Source organism: Salmo salar, chromosome ssa04, assembly GCF_905237065.1.
Source record: "Salmo salar chromosome ssa04, Ssal_v3.1, whole genome shotgun sequence".
In the NCBI taxonomy this organism is placed as follows: Eukaryota; Metazoa; Chordata; class Actinopteri; order Salmoniformes; family Salmonidae; genus Salmo; species Salmo salar.
Window position 1 is genome coordinate 72365867 of NC_059445.1, and position 19852 is coordinate 72385718.

Sequence of the window (19852 nt, forward strand, 5' to 3'; positions counted from 1 at the left end):
TTGGCATCAACTCAACTCGTCGTGTTTGGAGGAGGAGGAATGCTGCCTATGACCCCAAGAACACCATCCCCACCGTCAAACATGGAGGTGGAAACATTATGCTTTGGGGGTGTTTTTCTGCTAAGTGGACAGGACAACTTCACCGCATCAAAGGGACGATGGACGGGGCCATGTACCGTCAAATCTTGGGTGAGAACCTCCTTCCCTCAGCCAGGGCATTGAAAATGGGTCGTGGATGGGTATTTCAGCATGACAATGACCCAAAACACACGGCCAAGGCAACAAAGGAGTGGCTCAAGAAGAAGCACATTAAGGTCCTGGAGTGGCCTAGCCAGTCTCCAGACCTTAATCCCATAGACAATCTGTGGAGGGAGCTGAAGGTTCGAGTTGCCAAACGTCAGCCTCGAAACCTTAATGACTTGGAGAAGATCTGCAAAGAGGAGCGGGACAAAATCCCTCCTGAGATGTGTGCAAACCTGGTGGCCAACTACAAGAAACATCTGACCTCTGTGATTGCCAACAAGGGTTTTGCCACCAAGTACTAAGTCATGTTTTGGAGAGGCGTCAAATACTTATTTCCCTCATTAAAATGCAAATAATTTTAAAACATTTTTGACATGCGTTTTTCTGGATTGTTTTGTTGTTATTCTGTCTCTCACTGTTCAAATAAACCTACCATTAAAATTATAGACTGATCATTTCTTTGTCAGTGGGCAAACGTACAAAATCAGCAAGGGATCAAATACTTTTTTCCCTCACTGTACTTTTTGGAGAAATGTCCTTTAGTCTGATGAAACAATAATAGAACTGTTTGGCCATGATTACCATCGTTATGTTTAGAGGAAAACGGGGGAGGCTTGCAAGCCGAAGAACACCATCCCAACCATAATGCACGGGGGTGGCAGCATCATGTTGTGGGGGTGTTTTGCTGCAGGAGGGACTGGTGCACTTCACAAAATAGAAGGCATCATGAGGAAGGGGAAATGATGTGGATATATTGAAGCAACATCTCAAGACAACAGTCAGGAAGTTAAAGCTTGGTCGCAAATGGGTCTTCCAAATGGACAATGACCCCAAGCATACTTCCAAAGTTGTGGCAAAATGGCTTAAGACAACAAAGTCAAGGTATTGGAGTGGCCATCACAAAGCTCTAACCTCAATCCCATAGAATATTTCTGGGCAGAACTGAAAAGGCATGTGCGAGCAAGGATGCCTACAACCCTGACTCAGTTACACCAGCTCTGTCAGGAGAAATGGGCCAAAATTCACCTAATTTATTGTGGGAAACTTGTGGAAGGCTACCCAAAACGTTTGACCCAAGTTCAACAATTTTAAAGGCAATGCTACCAAATACTAATTGAGTGTATGTGAACTTCTGTCCCAGTGGGAATGTGATGAAAGACATAAAATCTGAAATAAATCATTCTCTCTACTATTATTCTGACATTTCCTTAAAATAAAGTGGTGATCCTAAATGACCTAAGACAGTGACTTTTTACTAGGATTAAATGTCAGGAATTGTGAAAAACTGAGTTTAAATGCATTTGGCTAAGGTGTATGTAAACTTCCGACTTCAACTGTACATTCTCCTCTATGTACTCTCAAATTCGAAAATCCTGCAAGACTACAAATCCCTGCAAGCTCCTGCATGTCATCTCTAGCTGACACCTTTGCTAACAGGTATTGTCAATTTAAAACTTGCACAAGACCGTTTGCAGAATTGTCAATTTAAAGAAATGTATCCAATTTATTCATTACTAAATTTAGCTAACATTAGATAGTTAATCCAGAGATTCTTACCTTTGCCTCATTTCGGCAGTCTCGTCCAGATCATCATGGCGTTTGTAGTTCTTTATCATTAGCTGCTAATTACCATTTCATTTTTTGGGTAAAAAGAAACGAATATATTGTTAAAAGTCACCTTGTCCTAGAGGGATATACACATGCACACCAAGGTAAGCCTACACAAAACACAGCCGTTTTTTAAGTGTATCTAAAATTCCCTATGGGACAAATGAACAGTGGGAAAACGATTGGAACCATTTCCTTGTTTGACCGCTAGGTTTTTATGGGCATTATGAATCATACTGTGGTACTCTATTGTCGCCGGCACAAGGTGCACCTGTGTTATGATCATGCTGTTTAATCAGCTTCTTGATATGCCGCACCTGTCAGGTGGATGGATTATCTTGGCAAAGGAGAAATGCTCACTAAAAGGGATGTAAACAAATTTGTGCACAACATTTTTGAGAAATCCGTTTTTTGTGCGTATGGAAAATGTCTGGGATCTTTTTTTCAGCTCCTGAAACATGACCAACACTACATGTTCTATTTATATTTTTGTTCAGTGTACATTGTCTACTGGTATAATTTTAAATTGAGAACAAATAGCTCAACATGTAAACAATGTGTGAAAATAAGGTATTCTCTGCTTCAGATACCCTTAAGGCCAGTAATGCCCTCATACTGTAGGTCTATGGCTGCATTGGCAATGCATGCCATATGATAAGCTGCTAAATGGCTTCACATACTGTAGCTGATATACTGAGAGAGAGTGACAATCAAATAAAACAGATTTGAGATCTTACCACTAGACAAAAAGGAAATGTTCATTTGAGAATACAATCTGGAGGCGAAAGAAACGCACACCTATTTAGGCTAGGTGCTGGATGGCGAAGTAGAACACTTGAAATATTAAAGGAGAGCCGCACACTCTAGGAGCTCAGATGCAATAATTGAATAACCTAATATCCAACGTTTCGACAGACTTCATCAGTGTATAATGACAAACACTGCGGGTCACTAGTTTATATAGTGTCAAATGACACACACAGGTGTCTGTAATCATGGCCGGGTGTGGTCTGATATCATTGGTTAATTCTCAGATATAAAAATAACATACAAAAAACATGAATGGATAGCATACGATCATCGATACAATTTGGCTACATAGGCCTACAAACATTTACAATGAAAAGCAAAATCACAAGAATGGCTTCAGATCAAAGTCCACGTTGAGACCAAAGGGAGCGAGGGTCTTTAAATTAAAGATCCAGGCAGCCTCTCGTTTTAACAATAAATTGTTGAGGTCACCCCCTCTCCTAGGGAGAGTGACATGTTCGATGCCGATATAACATAGGGATGAAATCGAGTGGTTCGCTTCCAAAAAGTGGGCCCCAACTGGGTATGTCAAGTTTTTGCACCTAATGGTGCTCTGAGATTCGTACTTTTAATTCGCGCTTTGTTTTACCCACATACTTTTTACCACAAGGACAAGTTATAAGATAAATAACTGCCTTAGTGGAGCACGTGATAACACCTTTGGGGAAACAGATCCCAATCAAAGGTGTTATCACTTCTTGAAATGTAACATCCAATCAAAATCTTGCTGGTCCGCTGCCTCCCAGCATTCAAACTGTTTTTGCAATACAACATTCTCCAGACCTCCAAGGGAGGCGTGACACGATGTGATTTTGGAGGTTTGGCAACTTGAGACTATTTGTCTACCAATCAGTACAGAGCCGTTTGACCTTGTTGTGTTGGCTCTGCTGTGTGGTCATTGAATACAATTGATTGGACAAGAGACAGTGGGGTCATTGAACAGATGTCAGCTGTTTGCTGTCTAAAAATGGCACCGCATGGATTTTTCTCTGTGTGTGCATGTTTTTGTCAACTGACAAGGCATGTAGGCCAACATTCCACCATATTGTTAGTCCTGTTTTTTTGTCTACAATGTAGCAACTTCATTCTTCTATTGGTCTTAAAGCCGATGTTAAGCCGAATCCTGGACTATAAAATGATTCTCCAAGGAGCTTGCTTTTAGGTCCAGGAGTAGGCTTAATCCGGGTCTGGGAAACTGTCCCTTGATGTCTATATTAAATTACTGAGGATATCGCCATCAATATTACCTATTCCATTTTTTTTTTCACTGCCATAACAATCCTTGATTGAAACGTTACAATACTTCATTCTTAACCGTGTTGTACTCTTTGTGTCTCTCTGATTTAATCAACCTCCTGCAGAGAAGACACAGATATGGTTATCTATTTGGGATGTGCATCTTTCCCTTTTAAGACGATTCGATACGCATCTAGGTACATGGGCCCCGATATGATACAGGAACGATATGTTTTGTTTGAAACGATTCTGTGCGATTCGGTTTGATTAGAGAACGAATCGATGCGATTCAATGCACCAACATTGTTGCATAAACACATTAATTTTCTATTCCAAATTACAATTGGCTGCTGATGGAGCTCATGAGCTAGGCTTCTGAGCTGGATCTACTGCGCTGACGTGTGTGTCAACACGAGTTTATGCATATTTAGATAATTGACTATTAAAAAAAAATATATATATATATATATGTACACACACAACAATTTAAAAAAAACCTGTTTGGAAGCTTTTAAATTATATCAAACTCAACCGTTTATTTTTTCGAATGATGAAGATATGGATTTCTCATGGAATGGTGGGGTATGCAAAATGGGTAAACTTAGAGGTGCTCAATCTCCTTTGGCATTCGGGTCCAAAAAGTCATTTTCAGCCATTTTTTCCATGGGCAAACGTATGGAAAGTTTGGTTTAAATCCTACGGGATGCTGCCAAAAAGGGATTGAATTCATATGAATTTACCCTGTAAAATAAGAATGGAGAACCTCTGTCTATGGAATTGCTTTATTACAGTGATTCTCCCAGGGTAACGTCAAAGAAATGATGGCTTGGTGTTTTCTAAAATGGCAGATGAGCCCAACTACCACAGGGAGAAGAATCTGTGTGTACCCCCGACACTTTATCTTCTACATGTAAAGTCATCATACAGTTCACTATATCGCAGCTAAAGTAGAGAGCATATGTCTGCCTTGAAAACCTCCCCATCTACATTATATAGGCTACACCTTCACGGCCCATGATTGGCTGCATTTTGGCTCACTCAGCAGTTAGGTGCTCTCGGATATGACGATTTGGTTCAGTGTGCTGTGCGCTGAGGTCTGATTGGTTGCTTTTGGCTCAGGCCACATAGTGCTATGTGCAATCAGCAGAATAGTCCCGTGGGGATTCATATTCAGCATTACTCAACAGAAAACAGTCTACAAGGCACAGTGAATGGTTGGTAATGTGGAAGCTGAAGCTATGCACTCTGAATGAAGCATAACATATTTTTGTTTTTAGGTTACAGAACAGAATTAAGTATAACAAATCTCTTTGTGCTTCTGTAGGCTTTCATAATGTTTTCCCTTGTCTTTTTATTTTCAAAAAAGTCAAAAGAACTTGCATTGTGAATGTGATGAAAAGAAAACAGAATTACCTGGAGATCTATTCCTCATTTAATGTTGAGGCCCTTTGAAATGATACTTGATCACGCATGTAATTAAATGAACTTGTTTAGAGTTGATTTAATGAGCTGAGATAAGCATGCGAAGGAAATGTATATTCACTGATGACAGTGCAAATTGGAGAATATTGATTGGGAATGTGTTGAACTTGTTTTTCCCCAGGGAACACAGGCTTAGAATCCAGCTGCTTGCTTCCTCTCTGCAGGTAGCAACATCAGCCAAAGCAGGGTCATTATCATTAGGCACCAGTCAGAAGAAAGTGGACTGAACGGGGAGGGACTACCTGGACTTGTCCAATAAGAAATGCTTGATTTCGTTTTCTGTTACAAAACATTAAATTGTTTCTATTGCGGGCCCTAATGAACATGAGTCCTAGGCCCTGTCCCAAAACTTGTAAACTGCAGCCCTCCTTCCTTCCTGCAATTTTTAAGACTTGAACAGGGCCATAGAGTGGTAGGTGTAGTATGGCACTTGTCAGACAGCACCTACGGTCATAGATCAACTAAAGGTCACGGCGCCATCTTTCTGAAACCCCTGTCAGTCTCATTTCAGAGTAAAATGATCTGGCTTGTTTGTTTATCTTACTTTGCACTGTCCCCCCCCCCCTCTCCTTTCATGTTTTCTTGGCCGGGGGCGATGAGGGGATAGCGGGATGAAGGGAAGGGAAAGCTTGCGGTGTGTTCTGATGCCAGCTGTGTGCTTGTTGGGAGTAGTGTCAAAATGCCCCCCCCGCTGACACATGCGGCTAGAACCTTCTCCTTCCCTTTCTCTCTTTGCCTCTACTGCTATCCATCCCTCTCTCTTCTCCCTCCCTCCCGTCCCCCTGACTCTTTCTGCTTCCCAACCAGTTTTTTTCTATCCCCCTGTTTCATGGAATATTAGTCTGAACATTCAAGCATATCTGAGCATGTAGTGAAAGGAATATTGTTGTTTTTTCTCCACTATCACTGTGCAAACCAAAGCCTGGAGTTCTGATTTGATATTTTCCACAAATAAACGTTTCTGTATCGGAACAAAATAACATGTCATAGCTGGAGTATATCACCCTCCACAAAAAAACATGGTTTCCTAACAACAGAGGAATAAACTTCCCTGGCAAACCGGGGTGTTAATGGTGCAAAAGTGTGAGTGAGAGAAGTGAGGGTTTGATGTGTGCGCGTGAATTCTTGCAAGTGTATGCGTGCGATCTTGCATGCGTGTGAGAGACAGACTAAGGGAGAGGTGAGGTTGTTTGTGTGTGTGTGTGTGTGTGTGTGTGTGTGTGTGTTTGGGGGGAGGGGTGGATGGGCTGACAGCGAGGGTTAGGTGACGTCAGCCAGTGCGGCTCCATTCATGAACAGCATGAATAATTGACGAGCCGGCCTCCGGAGCGGTGCTGCACCAAGCAGAAGCCATTATGCAAAGCAGCTAGCATCGGCAGCCATCTCCCAGCTTCAGCATCATCCACACCATAGAGAGGGAGGGAGGGAGGGAAGGGAAAGGCATGTAACGGAAGCAGGGATAACGGGAAGAGCGAACAAGAAGCCAGGGAAGGATAGAGAGAAAGGAAGAAGGAAAAGAAGAGGCTTTGCGATAGCCGAATAACGTGCCTGTGAATCACTGCAGGGAGAGGGAAAGATAGCGAGAGGGAAAGAGGGGGCAAGAGAGGGAGGCCATCACGGTGTCTGTTTGAGAGAGGGCGTGCTCCGAAAGCCTGTATGCGAGTGATATCGGAGGGCTAGACGGTCGTGTCTAACCCAGACCCCACACACGAACCCCTGTCTGGGATGCAACGGGAGGCATTTTCCTTCCCATCTCCTCTGCCTCTCCTCCTCGTGCTGGTCACTGAGTAAATGGATGAATGAAGCAGGTGGAAGCCAACAGGCGGGTTGAGTCCTTCATGGCTACCAGGTTAGTTCTTATCACTGCTTCGGGGGTAATTCACAATAGCATCCTCACCTTGCACTGTCTAGTAGAAATTAATAGGAGGGCTAATTATCTTAGGCTTATGCTTATCAGAGCATCCGATGATGGAGGAGACCGTTATCTCGTCTGTAGACGTGCTGGCAATGTTATTTTTTTTCTCCATTCCCAGCACTTCAACTGACCTGTCTCCTCCGTTATCGGACGCTCTGATTAGCATTAGCCTAGCGTGAGCTAATTAGCCACGTTAGCCCCCCTCCTGTTCATTTATACTGTACAGTACAAGGTGAAGATGCTAACGTACGTTAGCATCCGTAGCTATACGGACACATCAGGGATGTCTTGCATGAATGCCCAAACTGTTTAAGCTTAACTGTCTGGCTTTAGGGCCGATGCATGTTAAGCAGAGTACAATCAAAGTGAGTGACTCGGAGCCTTAGCATTCTGTAGCACGCTAATGCTAACAACCATTTGAATAGCCAACTGATAACTATGATCGCTACAGAAAGAAAATGAGAGGAGAGAGATATTAAGGAATGCTGGCTGCATGATGCATCCATCATTCCGTATTCATATCACCTTCATTAATGAGCATATCTAAGCTGTCGGTATTGTAGCAATTCTTTGATGCATATTGGGAAAGCACCATGATTATCTTTTCACATTTTACACATTTCCTTTCTTTTAGTTGTCATGTTTTAAGCATGACAACTCACTGTCTTTGCATGCCTCAATTGATCCATCCCACTTAGCTATACAATGACTGTTTTGTCACAGAATAACCTGAAACATAATCCATCGTTTCACCCTTTTCAGTGTTATTAGAAGTGTAACCTGTGCTGCTGGGCTCTTGTTTTCAAGAACAGGAGTATGGCCTTATGAAGGGTAGCTTGACCTGTGTGACGTCAGCATACATAGCAACAGTTGGCCTCCACTTCTCCCTCTCCAGTGGAAGTTGGGTTCAGTGTCAAAAAATGTTCTGTGTCTTTATACAAGGGTCAAATGCAGTTGCTAGTAGGCTCAACCTGAGATTTAGAAAATGGGCTTCACCTGTATAGCAGGTGAATAAGTGTCCTCATCTGAATGCTGTCAAGCCACAAAGCGGATGTGTAATGACTGCTAATGGATGCCAGGACATTGTTGTTTCTAGGCACTGATCTAACATAGTTTTTTACTGATGATAACACCCTTGAGAAGATGCAAAGTTACACACACACACACACCCTCGTCCTCCTACCCAGCTATAATAAGCATCCCAGTATGGTGTATCAAGCGGTCTTCCTGTGTGTAGTCTGAAATAGACCAGATAAGGATGGATAGAGTAATGAAATGATAGATGAGGGTGAGGCACTGTTCACTCATCCTCCCACCATCCCTTATGTAAGGCAACAGCACACACACACACACACACACACACACAATGTATTATACAATCACTACCAGGTGGGTACTGTTTCAATAATATCACTCTCACCTGCTGGAGCAAGGCGAGACACACCTGTGTGCAATTGTCTATGCCTGTAATGTTGCCCATAGCAGACCAAAGTTCCACCAATAAGCTGTAATCTACTGAATGCAAGTTAGATGTCTCAAGTGAATTAGGGAGTATTACTGAAGTGTTGTGTGTGTGTGCAATGACGCAGCAATTTAACAAGCATGTGTCAATAGTAGAATTGCACTATAATTTCTCATATTGTAGCAGTCTTGGACGTATCCTATGACCTCCCTCTCTCTTTGTTGGAATCGGTTCGCTTTTCCAGCCTGACACACACACAAACTCTGCTTAAATAATAGTCTTCACCCAAAGCCCTTGGGTGATATAGAAAGTGAACTGTGGAGAAAGAGATGGGAGGAGTGAGAGACAGATGAGAGGAAAAGAGTGTGTGAAAACTGATGGCAGGACACTCCACAGGGTACACTGCGTGGGAGCTTACTGTTGAGAGAGAGAGAGAGAGAGAGAGAGAGAGAGAGAGAGAGAACACCTGCTGCAGAGCTGCTGTTCTCTCACCAACCATGAAGAGGGTTTAGTGAAGTTAGGTTCTCTCCACTGAGCTACACCAACATGGCCAAAAGAGCCTCAGTTAACTGATATCAAATGAAGTACATCTGTTGAATCTGCCAGCACTTAGACCTGAAGTTCTGGGTCCATGTTCATAAAATATCTTAGAATGCTGATCTAGAATCAGATCCCTTCTCTTATTCATTGATTTTAAAAAGGCAAACTGATCCTCAATTAGCAGTCCTACTCTGAGACGCTTTATGAATAAGTGCCCTGCAGAGTAGACTTTCTAGTCTGGATAGGAAATCAGTTAGTCAATAAATTGTCCTCTATCGTCAAGGGCAGAGACAGTGCCTCATTGATGTGCTCTGTATCAAAGACTAATCTGGCCCTCTGGAGGAAGTGAACACATTATTGTCATTGGGGAGGTTGCTGCTATCTTAAATTGTCTGGTGGTCAAACAGCGTAACTTGCAATGGAGTGGATGTTTTTTATAGGGTCTTTGTAAATCATGCATCATGTCAACATTTATATTTGTTTGAGTACACCAGCCATACTGTACTCAACAGGAGGAACACGGTCCAGATCCAGAAACACTTTTCTTTCTGCTGTTGAGAGTTGTAATAGTAGAATGCACAAGGGGCAATTTTGAAATTTGGTAGTGCATGGGCAGTTTTCCTCTTATGTCATTCACTGACAGACCTCAGAGAGGTATTTATAACCTGTCAGAAATGTCCAGTTGATCAACTACTAGCCCACATTGATTTTCAGGGCATAAAATTCACTTTTTGGTCTACCAGCCAAATATTTTGTTGCTGCTTAAATTACACCAACAAACCACAAATTAACAGATAAGCATGCTTTGTAATGTTTCTAAAACAATACATGAATTACTAGTAAGAAGTAACTAATGTTTGTGACCTGTCTTTTATCCAAAATATCATGACTCCAGTCATGTTTGTGCCTGTGAGATTGACTAATAGAAGCGTGGTCTTCTCTTCCCTAGCTGTTGAAACTCAAACATAGAAAAACAACCTAGCTTCTGAACAAAACAATGGAAATAGCCAAGAAACACAAGGACAAATTCTCACTTCAGTAGATTTTTGTGTCAAGTAAATTAGACAAACTTTTATTCCTGTGCGCAGTGCATCTAAAAATGAATTTTTCACTCAGCTCTTCACATGCGCACAGCCCCCAGCCAGGCTGTGTTGCAGCGCAAGGTCGAATAGGTTACATACGAAACTTTTAAAATGGCTACCGCAGCATTTATTTGACTATAAATGTGATCATACTTGACTTTTTATTTGCAAATGCGAGTGAAATGCTCGAACTGTGGAGCCCTGACCACCCGCCAACGTGGCTGGTGAAATAGACATCTTACCCACCAACGTTGCTGGTGAAATGGACATCTTACCCGCCAACGTGGCTGGTGAAATAGACATCTTACCCGCCAACGTGGCTGGTGAAATGGACATCTTACCCGCCAACGTTGCTGGTGAAATAGACATTTTACCCGCCAACGTGGCTGGTGAAATAGACATTTTACCCACCATCGTTGCTGGTGAAATGGACATCTTACCCGCCAACGTGGCTGGTGAAATGGACATCTTACCCGCCAACGTGGCTGGTGAAATAGACATTTTACCCGCCATCGTTGCTGGTGAAATGGACATCTTACCCGCCAACGTGGCTGGTGAAATGGACATCTTACCCGCCAACGTTGCTGGTGAAATAGACATCTTACCCGCCAACGTGGCTGGTGAAATAGACATCTTACCCGCCAACGTGGCTGGTGAAATAGACAACGTTGCTGGTGAAATAGACATCTTACCCGCCAACGTGGCTGGTGAAATAGACATCTTACCCGCCAACGTTGCTGGTGAAATAGACATTTTACCCGCCATCGTTGCTGGTGAAATGGACATCTTACCCGCCAACGTGGCTGGTGAAATGGACATCTTACCCGCCAACGTTGCTGGTGAAATAGACATCTTACCCGCCAACGTGGCTGGTGAAATAGACATCTTACCCGCCAACGTGGCTGGTGAAATAGACATCTTACCCGCCAACGTGGCTGGTGAAATAGACATCTTACCCGCCAACGTGGCTGGTGAAATGGACATCTTACCCGCCAACGTGGCTGGTGAAATGGACATCTTACCCGCCAACGTGGCTGGTGAAATAGACATCTTACCCGCCAACGTGGCTGGTGAAATGGACATCTTACCCGCCAACGTTGCTGGTGAAATAGACATCTTACCCGCCAATGTCAAAATCCACCCGCAGGTGGCAGGTGTTCATTTTAGGCCCTGTTGATTTTGTTGAGTCACTCGGGTATCATATGAACACACATAAGACATGGAAAAATGTGTTGAATTTCTGGAAATTAGCTTTAAAACTGCAACATTTTCTTCTTAACCCCATGGCAAAAGGTGTAGAATTGCAGGAAATGACCTTTTAAAAAGGCTAAATGTTCTCTCTGACATCAACAGGGGTGTGGGGTTGCAAGGTCGGGATTTGTTACTATGCTGATAAATTATCATATCCATCCCTACCTTTTACACCCCTGTGTGACTGAACCTTCTCAAACAATAGTTGAGTACCCCTGGAGTACACATTTGGATCTCAAGGATTCAGCCCATAAGTGCTGTGAGTATCGCAGAGTTTAAACAATTATTTTAATCATTCCCTCTCTCTCCATCTCTCACTGACAGCACTGCCAGCAATTCGAACCGGAGCACGCCTGCTTGCTCGCCCATCCTGCGCCATCGCTCTCGCTCGCCCACACCCCAGCAGAGCTTGGAGCACAGTGGTGAGAACATGGTGGAGAAGGGCCACTTGGACCCCGCCTCTGACAAGGACAAGTCCCCCTCCACCCCAGAGCAGATGGTGCAGCGCACCTACAGCCAGTCGGTACACTCCGCCACACGCAGCAGTGGAGGCAAGAACTCCAAGGTGAGCCCATGCACCTGGACCAGACATACATTGGATTTAACACACACATGGGCCAAAACACAATTGTGTATAGGTGGTGAAGATTTATGCAGTAACGCACATACACACACGCATGCATATCATACACAGTACACACACACAAAAAATACTCCACATTACATACCTATCATGCTCTTAAATCTCCATTGCAGGAGGGTTCCCTCCTATCTCAGTCCTTTAATCTTCGAGAAATAACCATGCTCTGGTCTGGACCAGGGGCCAATGGGCAGGTGTGGACACGCCCCAAATACATAGCCTCTCTTGCCCGTCCACTGCATATCCTCACACATTTGCTCTGCCTTTTAATCACATCTTCACAGGACAATAAAGTTGTTTGCCTTTTGGGCCTTCTGATCCGCTGGGGCTAAAAAGTAATCCACGCTCTCACAAAAGAAGAAACAGCAGAGATCTCGGTACAAATGGTAAACTCGATTACTTCATCCCAGTTGAAATGAATATACTGTAGAATGAACTTCAGTGCGGGCTGTCTGAATGAAATCGACAAAGTTCTTGTGTGAAGAATGTTTGTCTGCCACTCAGTAGTGGATTTTGAAAACCTGCTTCTTAGTCAAGTATCACCGTAAGGTTGTTCTCAACCTTTTTCACATCCCATTCCATCCTCATTTCCACCGTCAGGGATTGACTTGTCCGTCGGTTGTCATGCCATGTTACTCCTCTGTTTTACTTTCGAGACATTGTTACGTTTCTGCACCAGCTGCACCATGTTAAAACCACTCACAATCCAAGTCTTTAACTTGAAATTCTTATGGATTTCTTTTTTCTGCCTTAGGTGTTTGCTGTTTATTTGTTTTTGTTTTCTGATTTTCTTTGTTCTTCTTCTCATGCATGCTAGTCTCACAAGCGACTTTCCAAAGTAAGCATCAATCTTTTTCTGGTCTTTCTCCTCTCCTTCCTGCTAGCTTGTGCTCATGCCTGGTGACTTTCCCACTATCCCTGCAATACGCTAATTGTTTCTCCTCTATGCCACCCTACATTATGCTAAGTTAACGTATGCCTCTATCCTGTTTTTACCTATGCTACCTTACTCTACCTGATGAGACTGCCCAACCATCTCTACGCTAAACTATGTTAGCCTAATCTAGCTTACCCCTTGCTAACCAACTGTATTAGCCTACCCCTTGCACTGACCTGATCTTGTTTCCCTCATGCCATGATAGCTAGAAGCGCTAACTCACTTCTTTGCCCTGTGTTTACCTATCCCACCCTGTAACACCTCTACTATTTTCTAACCAACCTTTTTATTTATTAGACTTGGTAATCCTAAACTCCATTTCTCCTTACTCTATGCTGCTCTATATCAATACCGGTTACCAGCTTTTTTCTGGAGAACCTCATTTCTATACTGCTTGAGCACATGTTAAAATGGTTAACCATGGTAACCGGAAACCCTCAGTCTATTCAACATTACCCTAAATTACCATTACTTAACTTTCCATCTCTCTATCACACCACATTATCCAATCCTATCTTAAAGGTACGCTCATCAATATGATGTCATCATACAGCGCTGGGGACAACTTCCTGTTTACAGACAACTGAACTCAAATCTGCCTAGACTGACACTATTAGCTTTTTACAATTTATGCACTCCTTTGAGGCATGCCCACTTTGTGAAGAGTTTAGTTGTTGTTGACGTCTATAAGCGGGAAGTGGCCCCGCTTCGTATGATATCATATTGCAGTGTACCTTTTACCCACCCATCCCCACATTTACCTTTCATCTGCATACACAAGGCTAACTTATTACTGACTAAAATCGAATGACTTTCTAAGAGTGGGCTATACTAAGAGTGGGCTATACTAAGATTGGGCTATACTAAGAGTGGGCTATACTAAGATTCTATACTAAGAGTAGGGCTATACTAAGATTCTATACTAAGAGTAGGGCTATACTAAGATTCTATACTAAGAGTAGGGCTATACTAAGATTCTATACTAAGAGTAGGGCTATACTAAGATTCTATACTAAGAGTAGGGCTATACTAAGATTCTATACTAAGAGTAGGGCTATACTAAAGAGTAGGCTATACTAAGATTCTATACTAAGAGTAGGTATATACTAAAGAGTAGGCTATACTAAGATTCTATACTAATAGTAGGTGTATATACTAAAGAGTAGGCTATACTAAGATTCTATACCAAGAGTACGGCTATACCAAGAGTACGGCTATACCAAGAGTACAGAGTACGGCTATACCAAGAGTACGGCTATACCAAGAGTACAGAGTACGGCTATACCAAGAGTACGGCTATACCAAGAGTACAGAGTACGGCTATACCAAGAGTACGGCTATACCAAGAGTACGGCTATACCAAGAGTACAGAGTACGGCTATACCAAGATTCTATACTAATAGTACGTGGTTGCAGCGCGATTTGTCAAGGCAGGATACTCTGAGTGCAGCCCAATACAGAAATCTTGCAGTGGCTTCAGATTTAAATTTATTTTTCACAAAACCGCTTGTTGCAATTTCGATGAGGCTCTCTTGTTCAGATATCGGTAAGTGGACTGGAGGCAGGGCATGAAAGGGATAATGAATCCAGTTGTTTGGGTCATCCGTTTCGGAAAGTACCTGCATAATTGCGCACCCAGCTCACTTAGGTGCTTCGCTATATCACATTTCACATTGTCCATAAGATTGAGTTCATTTGCACACAAAAAATCATACAATGATGGAAAGACCTGTGTGTTGTCCTTGTTAATGCAGACAGAGAAGAGCTCCAACTTCTTAATCATAGCCTCAATTATTTTGTCCCGCACATTGAATATAGTTGCGGAGAGTCCCTGTAATCCTAGATTCAGATCATTCAGACGAGAAAAAACATCACCCAGATAGATAGGCCAGTCGTGTGAGAAACTCCTCATCATGCAAGCGGTCAGACTAGTGGAAATTATGGTCAGTAAAGAAAACTTTAAGCTCGTCTCTCAATTCAATTAATGTGATTGGATGTTAATTATTTGTCTAGGCTACCTGTATTTGACATTGTGTTATTTCGCTGAACACTAGATTGTTTAATCAGAGCCGGTCCTGACCTCCCTGGGGCCCTAAGCAAAATTCTGCTAAGGGGCCCTCCTACCTGACCCGTGAGAACATGTAAACCATTTACCATTGTCACACCTGACACCTCAGTGCTCCCACTACAATCCTCCCTCCTTTAAAACTCTTTGCTCCATCTGTCAGTCTAAGAATTAGACCAATACAGAACAGAATGAGGTATAAACAAACAATGTTTATTGAATAGAATATTTTCTATAGAATCTTAAGATAAGTGAATATTAACAAGAAATTGTAGAAAATAATACAATATAACACTGAGCTTTGCCTCTGCTGCCTGGTAATTAGTCCAATCCTCACAATATTATACAGTTAGCTTTGTCAATACAGTGTAAACACAAGCTATGGCTGCAGCTATATGTCTTAAAATAGTCAAATAAAACCTATACATCTGTGTGATTAACTTTGGTTCCCTCTACAGCCTGGGCATTGTCAGTATCAGCATGGACACCAGTCTAGCTGGACTGTCTGGAAGATATTGAGGAAGTATGTCACATAGTTAAGCAGTAATTTACACAAATGCACTTCTGCTATACAATCTTAAATGTTACTAAGTGTATAAACATTTGAATGTTTGAATTAAAATCTTACCATCAAAATATTCCTCTTCTTCACTTTATTGAGGCAAAATCATCAATGATGTCATCATAGGACGTGTTTCTCCACGTCATGATTAATGCTCATGATGGCCAGACCACTCAAACGTTCCTGTGACATGGAAGACCTCAGGTAGCTTTTGATGAGCTTTCATTTTGAAAAGCTCCTTTCTGCCAATGCTACTGTTACTGGTAGGGTGACTGCAATTCGTAGGGCTATCCAAAGGTTAGGATAGATTTCCTCCAGGTTTTTCTCACAAATAAAGAAAAGCAGCTCAAAGGCCTCCAGTGTCTGTTGGCAGATCAGGTCAATTCTGAATGTCGTGTGCCAGATCCATTCCACTGATGTCACAGTCATCTCTGAAGGTTAGTGTTTTCAACTTCCATGCAGTGAGCCTTTAAAGATTCACTGGACATCTGAGAGGCAGTGCTGAAGTTCAGCAGCACTCCATATTTGGTTTTCACCTGGTTGAGTGTTTAGATCTCTCATCCATGGATGTCACAGCAGAGTCCACCACAATGTTGAAGTAGTTGACTTCAAGGTTTTTCAGTGCATCAGTCACTGGTTCATCAGGAGCATCATAGCTGAAATGCCTCTTGCTGTTTCTCAGTCTCTTCTCTTTCAGAACAGCCTCCACATTCATTTCTTCACAAATGCTTTTGGCTGTTATCTGGGCCTCAGAGAATCCAGTTTCCCGGTATGTAGTGAGGGAGGCCTTTGCATTTGAGATTAAATTCACTGCGATATCCAACTGCATTGAGGCGGATTGGAGGAGCTTGTTCACCTTGTTTGTCATTGTCAGTGTCTCACACCATACGACACAGCAAATCAAGAAGCGGTAAGACCCAACTTCCTCTGCAAGTGCTTGTGCCTCCACTTTGGCCACAGGATCGTTGATCGTCTGTCTGGCTTCCAGTAATGCCTCCTGAACCTCAGAAGCCTGATACCTGATTGCATGAACACTTTGGAGCCTACTCTCCCATCTTGTGTCACTCCATGACTTCACGGTTATGTTCACGTGTTTCTTCAAAACACTCCATCTTTGTGTGCCAGCTGAAAAGGTGAAGAGCTTTTGCACATGCCCAAAAACCCAACTGCATCTTTTGAAGATTTGGCAGCATCTGCAATGATAAGGCTTAGAGTAGGTTCTCCACATGGGACGAACACGGCAGTCTGGCTTGTACTCCTTGGTGCTTGCCCTTCATGTTGGCCCCGTTATCATAATCTTGCCCTCTGCAATCTTCAAATGGAATCTTCAGCTCGTTCAGCTTATCTAAGATGACGGTGGACAGATTCGAGCCTGTTGTAACCTCAACATTCACAAAGCTGAGGAAGTGCTCCTTGATCTCTGGCTTTCCCTTTAAAACCACGCTTCTCAGAATAATGGACATTTGCTCCTGGTGACCAATGTCAGGTGTACAGTCCAAGATAATGGAGAAGTACTATGAGTCTATTACTTGAGTCTCTTACTTGAGTCACTATTGCTTCCAGAATCTTGTCACTCACAATCTGTATCAGCTCATTCTGTGTGCACTTCCCAAGGTAATAAGCATGTCTCTCTCCATCTTTAATTTTGCTGAGATGATTTTCCACAACGTGGTCAAATTTAGCCAGTAATTCAACCTCGTTTAGGAAGTTTCCATTATCTGGTTGGAACAGTTTGTTTGTTTGAACCCCTGATTGCTAGGTTTCTTTCAGACAGACACTGAGTGATACTTATTAAACGTGTAAGGACATCCCGCCATCTCTTTCTTTCAGCCTCCAAAATTGTCATTTGTATCTGGACAAGTCTGTCCCCGACTTAGGTGCAGATCAAGTTCTCTCCACTTAATCATATTGTTTGTGTTCAGGACTATCCTCATGGTGTTTCAGAATGGCATTCATATTTGACCAGTCATTCACGCCTTCCTTTATTATTTTGTAGTCTTTTGTAGAAAAGAGCTTACAGCAAAAACAATAGTGTTGTTTTTGATTGAGTTTGAAAGCCAGCTCTGTAATAAGCCTGAATGGAAACCTCTTCTAGGCTTGTCTTTAGGGTAAGAACAATCCAGTCCTGGTTTGAATGGACCTCAGCGCACTAACTCAGTCCTCATAAAGTCTGTTAAGACTGGGGGCCAATCTGGGTCATTTGGTGGAGCAGCAACTGTTCTAGTAGGGTCTGAGCTGCTTGTATCTGATGCTGGCTGTACACCTCTGGTTGTGATAGTACTGGCTGAGGCTGCCTGTACTTCACCTGGGTCTGTGTTAGTACTTGCTGAAGACGGCTGTATTGTACCTGTGTTAGTATTTTGCTGAAGCCAGCTGTACTGGGTCTGTGTAAGTATTTGCTGAAGCTGGCTGTACTGGGTCTGTGTAAGTATTTGCTGAAGCTGCCAGTACTGGGTCTGTGTAAGTATTTGCTGAAGCCGGCTGTACTGGGTCTGTGTAAGTATTTGCTGAAGCCGGCTGTACTGGGTCTGTGTAAGTATTTGCTGAAGCCGGCTGTACTGGGTCTGTGTAAGTATTTGCTGAAGCTGCCAGTACTGGGTCTGTGTAAGTATTTGCTGAAGCCGGCTGTACTGGGTCTGTGTAAGTATTTGCTGAAGCCGGCTGTACTGGGTCTGTGTAAGTATTTGCTGAAGCCGGCTGTACTGGGTCTGTGTAAGTATTTGCTGAAGCCGGCTGTACTGGGTCTGTGTAAGTATTTGCTGAAGCCGGCTGTACTGGGTCTGTGTAAGTATTTGCTGAAGCCGGCTGTACTGGGTCTGTGTAAGTATTTGCTGAAGCCGGCTGTACTGGGTCTGTGTTAGTATTTGCTGAAGCCGGCTGTACTGGGTCTGTGTTAGTACTGGCCGGATGTGGATCAACTGAGTCTGTGCTTGTACTGGTTGATGATCCAGCATCTCCCTCTACTGACAAACTTAAGCATAGCACCTGTAAATTATAGATAACAATACTATGATTCATTTTATCAGCTGCATCAGGCCCATTTAAACTGGCTCCCCCAGATTTCCTTTTATACATTCTCAAATATAAAATACTATTTATACTATGGCTTGGCTGAATACTTGATGGTTATTATTTACTGAGAGATGTGCATCCATATTGCCCAGTATTCCCAGCTAATCAACATTTTAAATTCAATATATAAATCAATAGTCAATGTCAATCCATTGCTTTCCATCTTGCATTAGTCTAGAGTTGTAACTAAACCTTGACTGAGAGACTAGATAATCATTGTCTTGTTTTTAAATGATGTGCACCTATGAGAGGTGCCATCACGCCCATATATTTTCTGGACTGGTCCTCACAGAGGTTGCTGCTGGAAAGCTCAAGTTTCATTGCGTGCACGCACATATGAATGCATGTTCACGTGCAACGCGGTTATCTTTTCCGAGCTGCAGTTTATAAACATCGTTGGCGTTTTATCCAACGTAATAAATAGTTGTATTTCACTCTCACTTGTCAGGCACAAAGTCACAGAACACAGCCCTGGAAGTGGCTGGCAAGCAAGCAAGCAAGACACAGACAGACCAAGAGATGCACTGCCCAGCTAGGTTAGCAAGACAGACAGACTAGAGAGAGATGCACTGCCCAGCTAGGTTAGCTAGACAGACAGACTAGAGAGAGATGCACTGCCCAGCTAGGTTAGCTAGACAGACAGACTAGAGAGAGATGCACTGCCCAGCTAGGTTAGCAAGACAGACAGACTAGAGAGAGATGCACTGCCCAGCTAGGTTAGCAAGACAGACAGACTAGAGAGAGATGCACTGCCCAGCTAGGTTAGCAAGACAGACAGACTAGAGAGAGATGCACTGCCCAGCTAGGTTAGCAAGACAGACAGACTAGAGAGAGATGCACTGCCCAGCTAGGTTAGCTAGACAGACAGACTAGAGAGAGATGCACTGCCCAGCTAGGTTAGCTAGACAGACAGACTAGAGAGAGATGCACTGCCCAGCTAGGTTAGC

General features: G+C 43.0%; 1 protein-coding gene across 6 annotated transcripts in view; it reads left to right on the forward strand.

Annotated features, from left to right (window-relative positions):
* gramd1ba (GRAM domain containing 1Ba) overlaps positions 1-19852 on the forward strand; it is a 178451-nt gene that overhangs the window by 116269 nt on the left and 42330 nt on the right. For 5 of the 6 annotated variants that reach the window (XM_045717302.1, XM_045717299.1, XM_045717300.1 and 2 more), the window contains one exon: positions 11954-12194. In XM_045717302.1, the coding sequence (XP_045573258.1) occupies positions 11954-12194 (241 nt within the window). Of the gene's footprint in view, positions 1-6771; positions 7229-11953; positions 12195-19852 lie in introns of those variants that run through there. The other variant, XM_014197897.2, reaches the window with a different exon arrangement.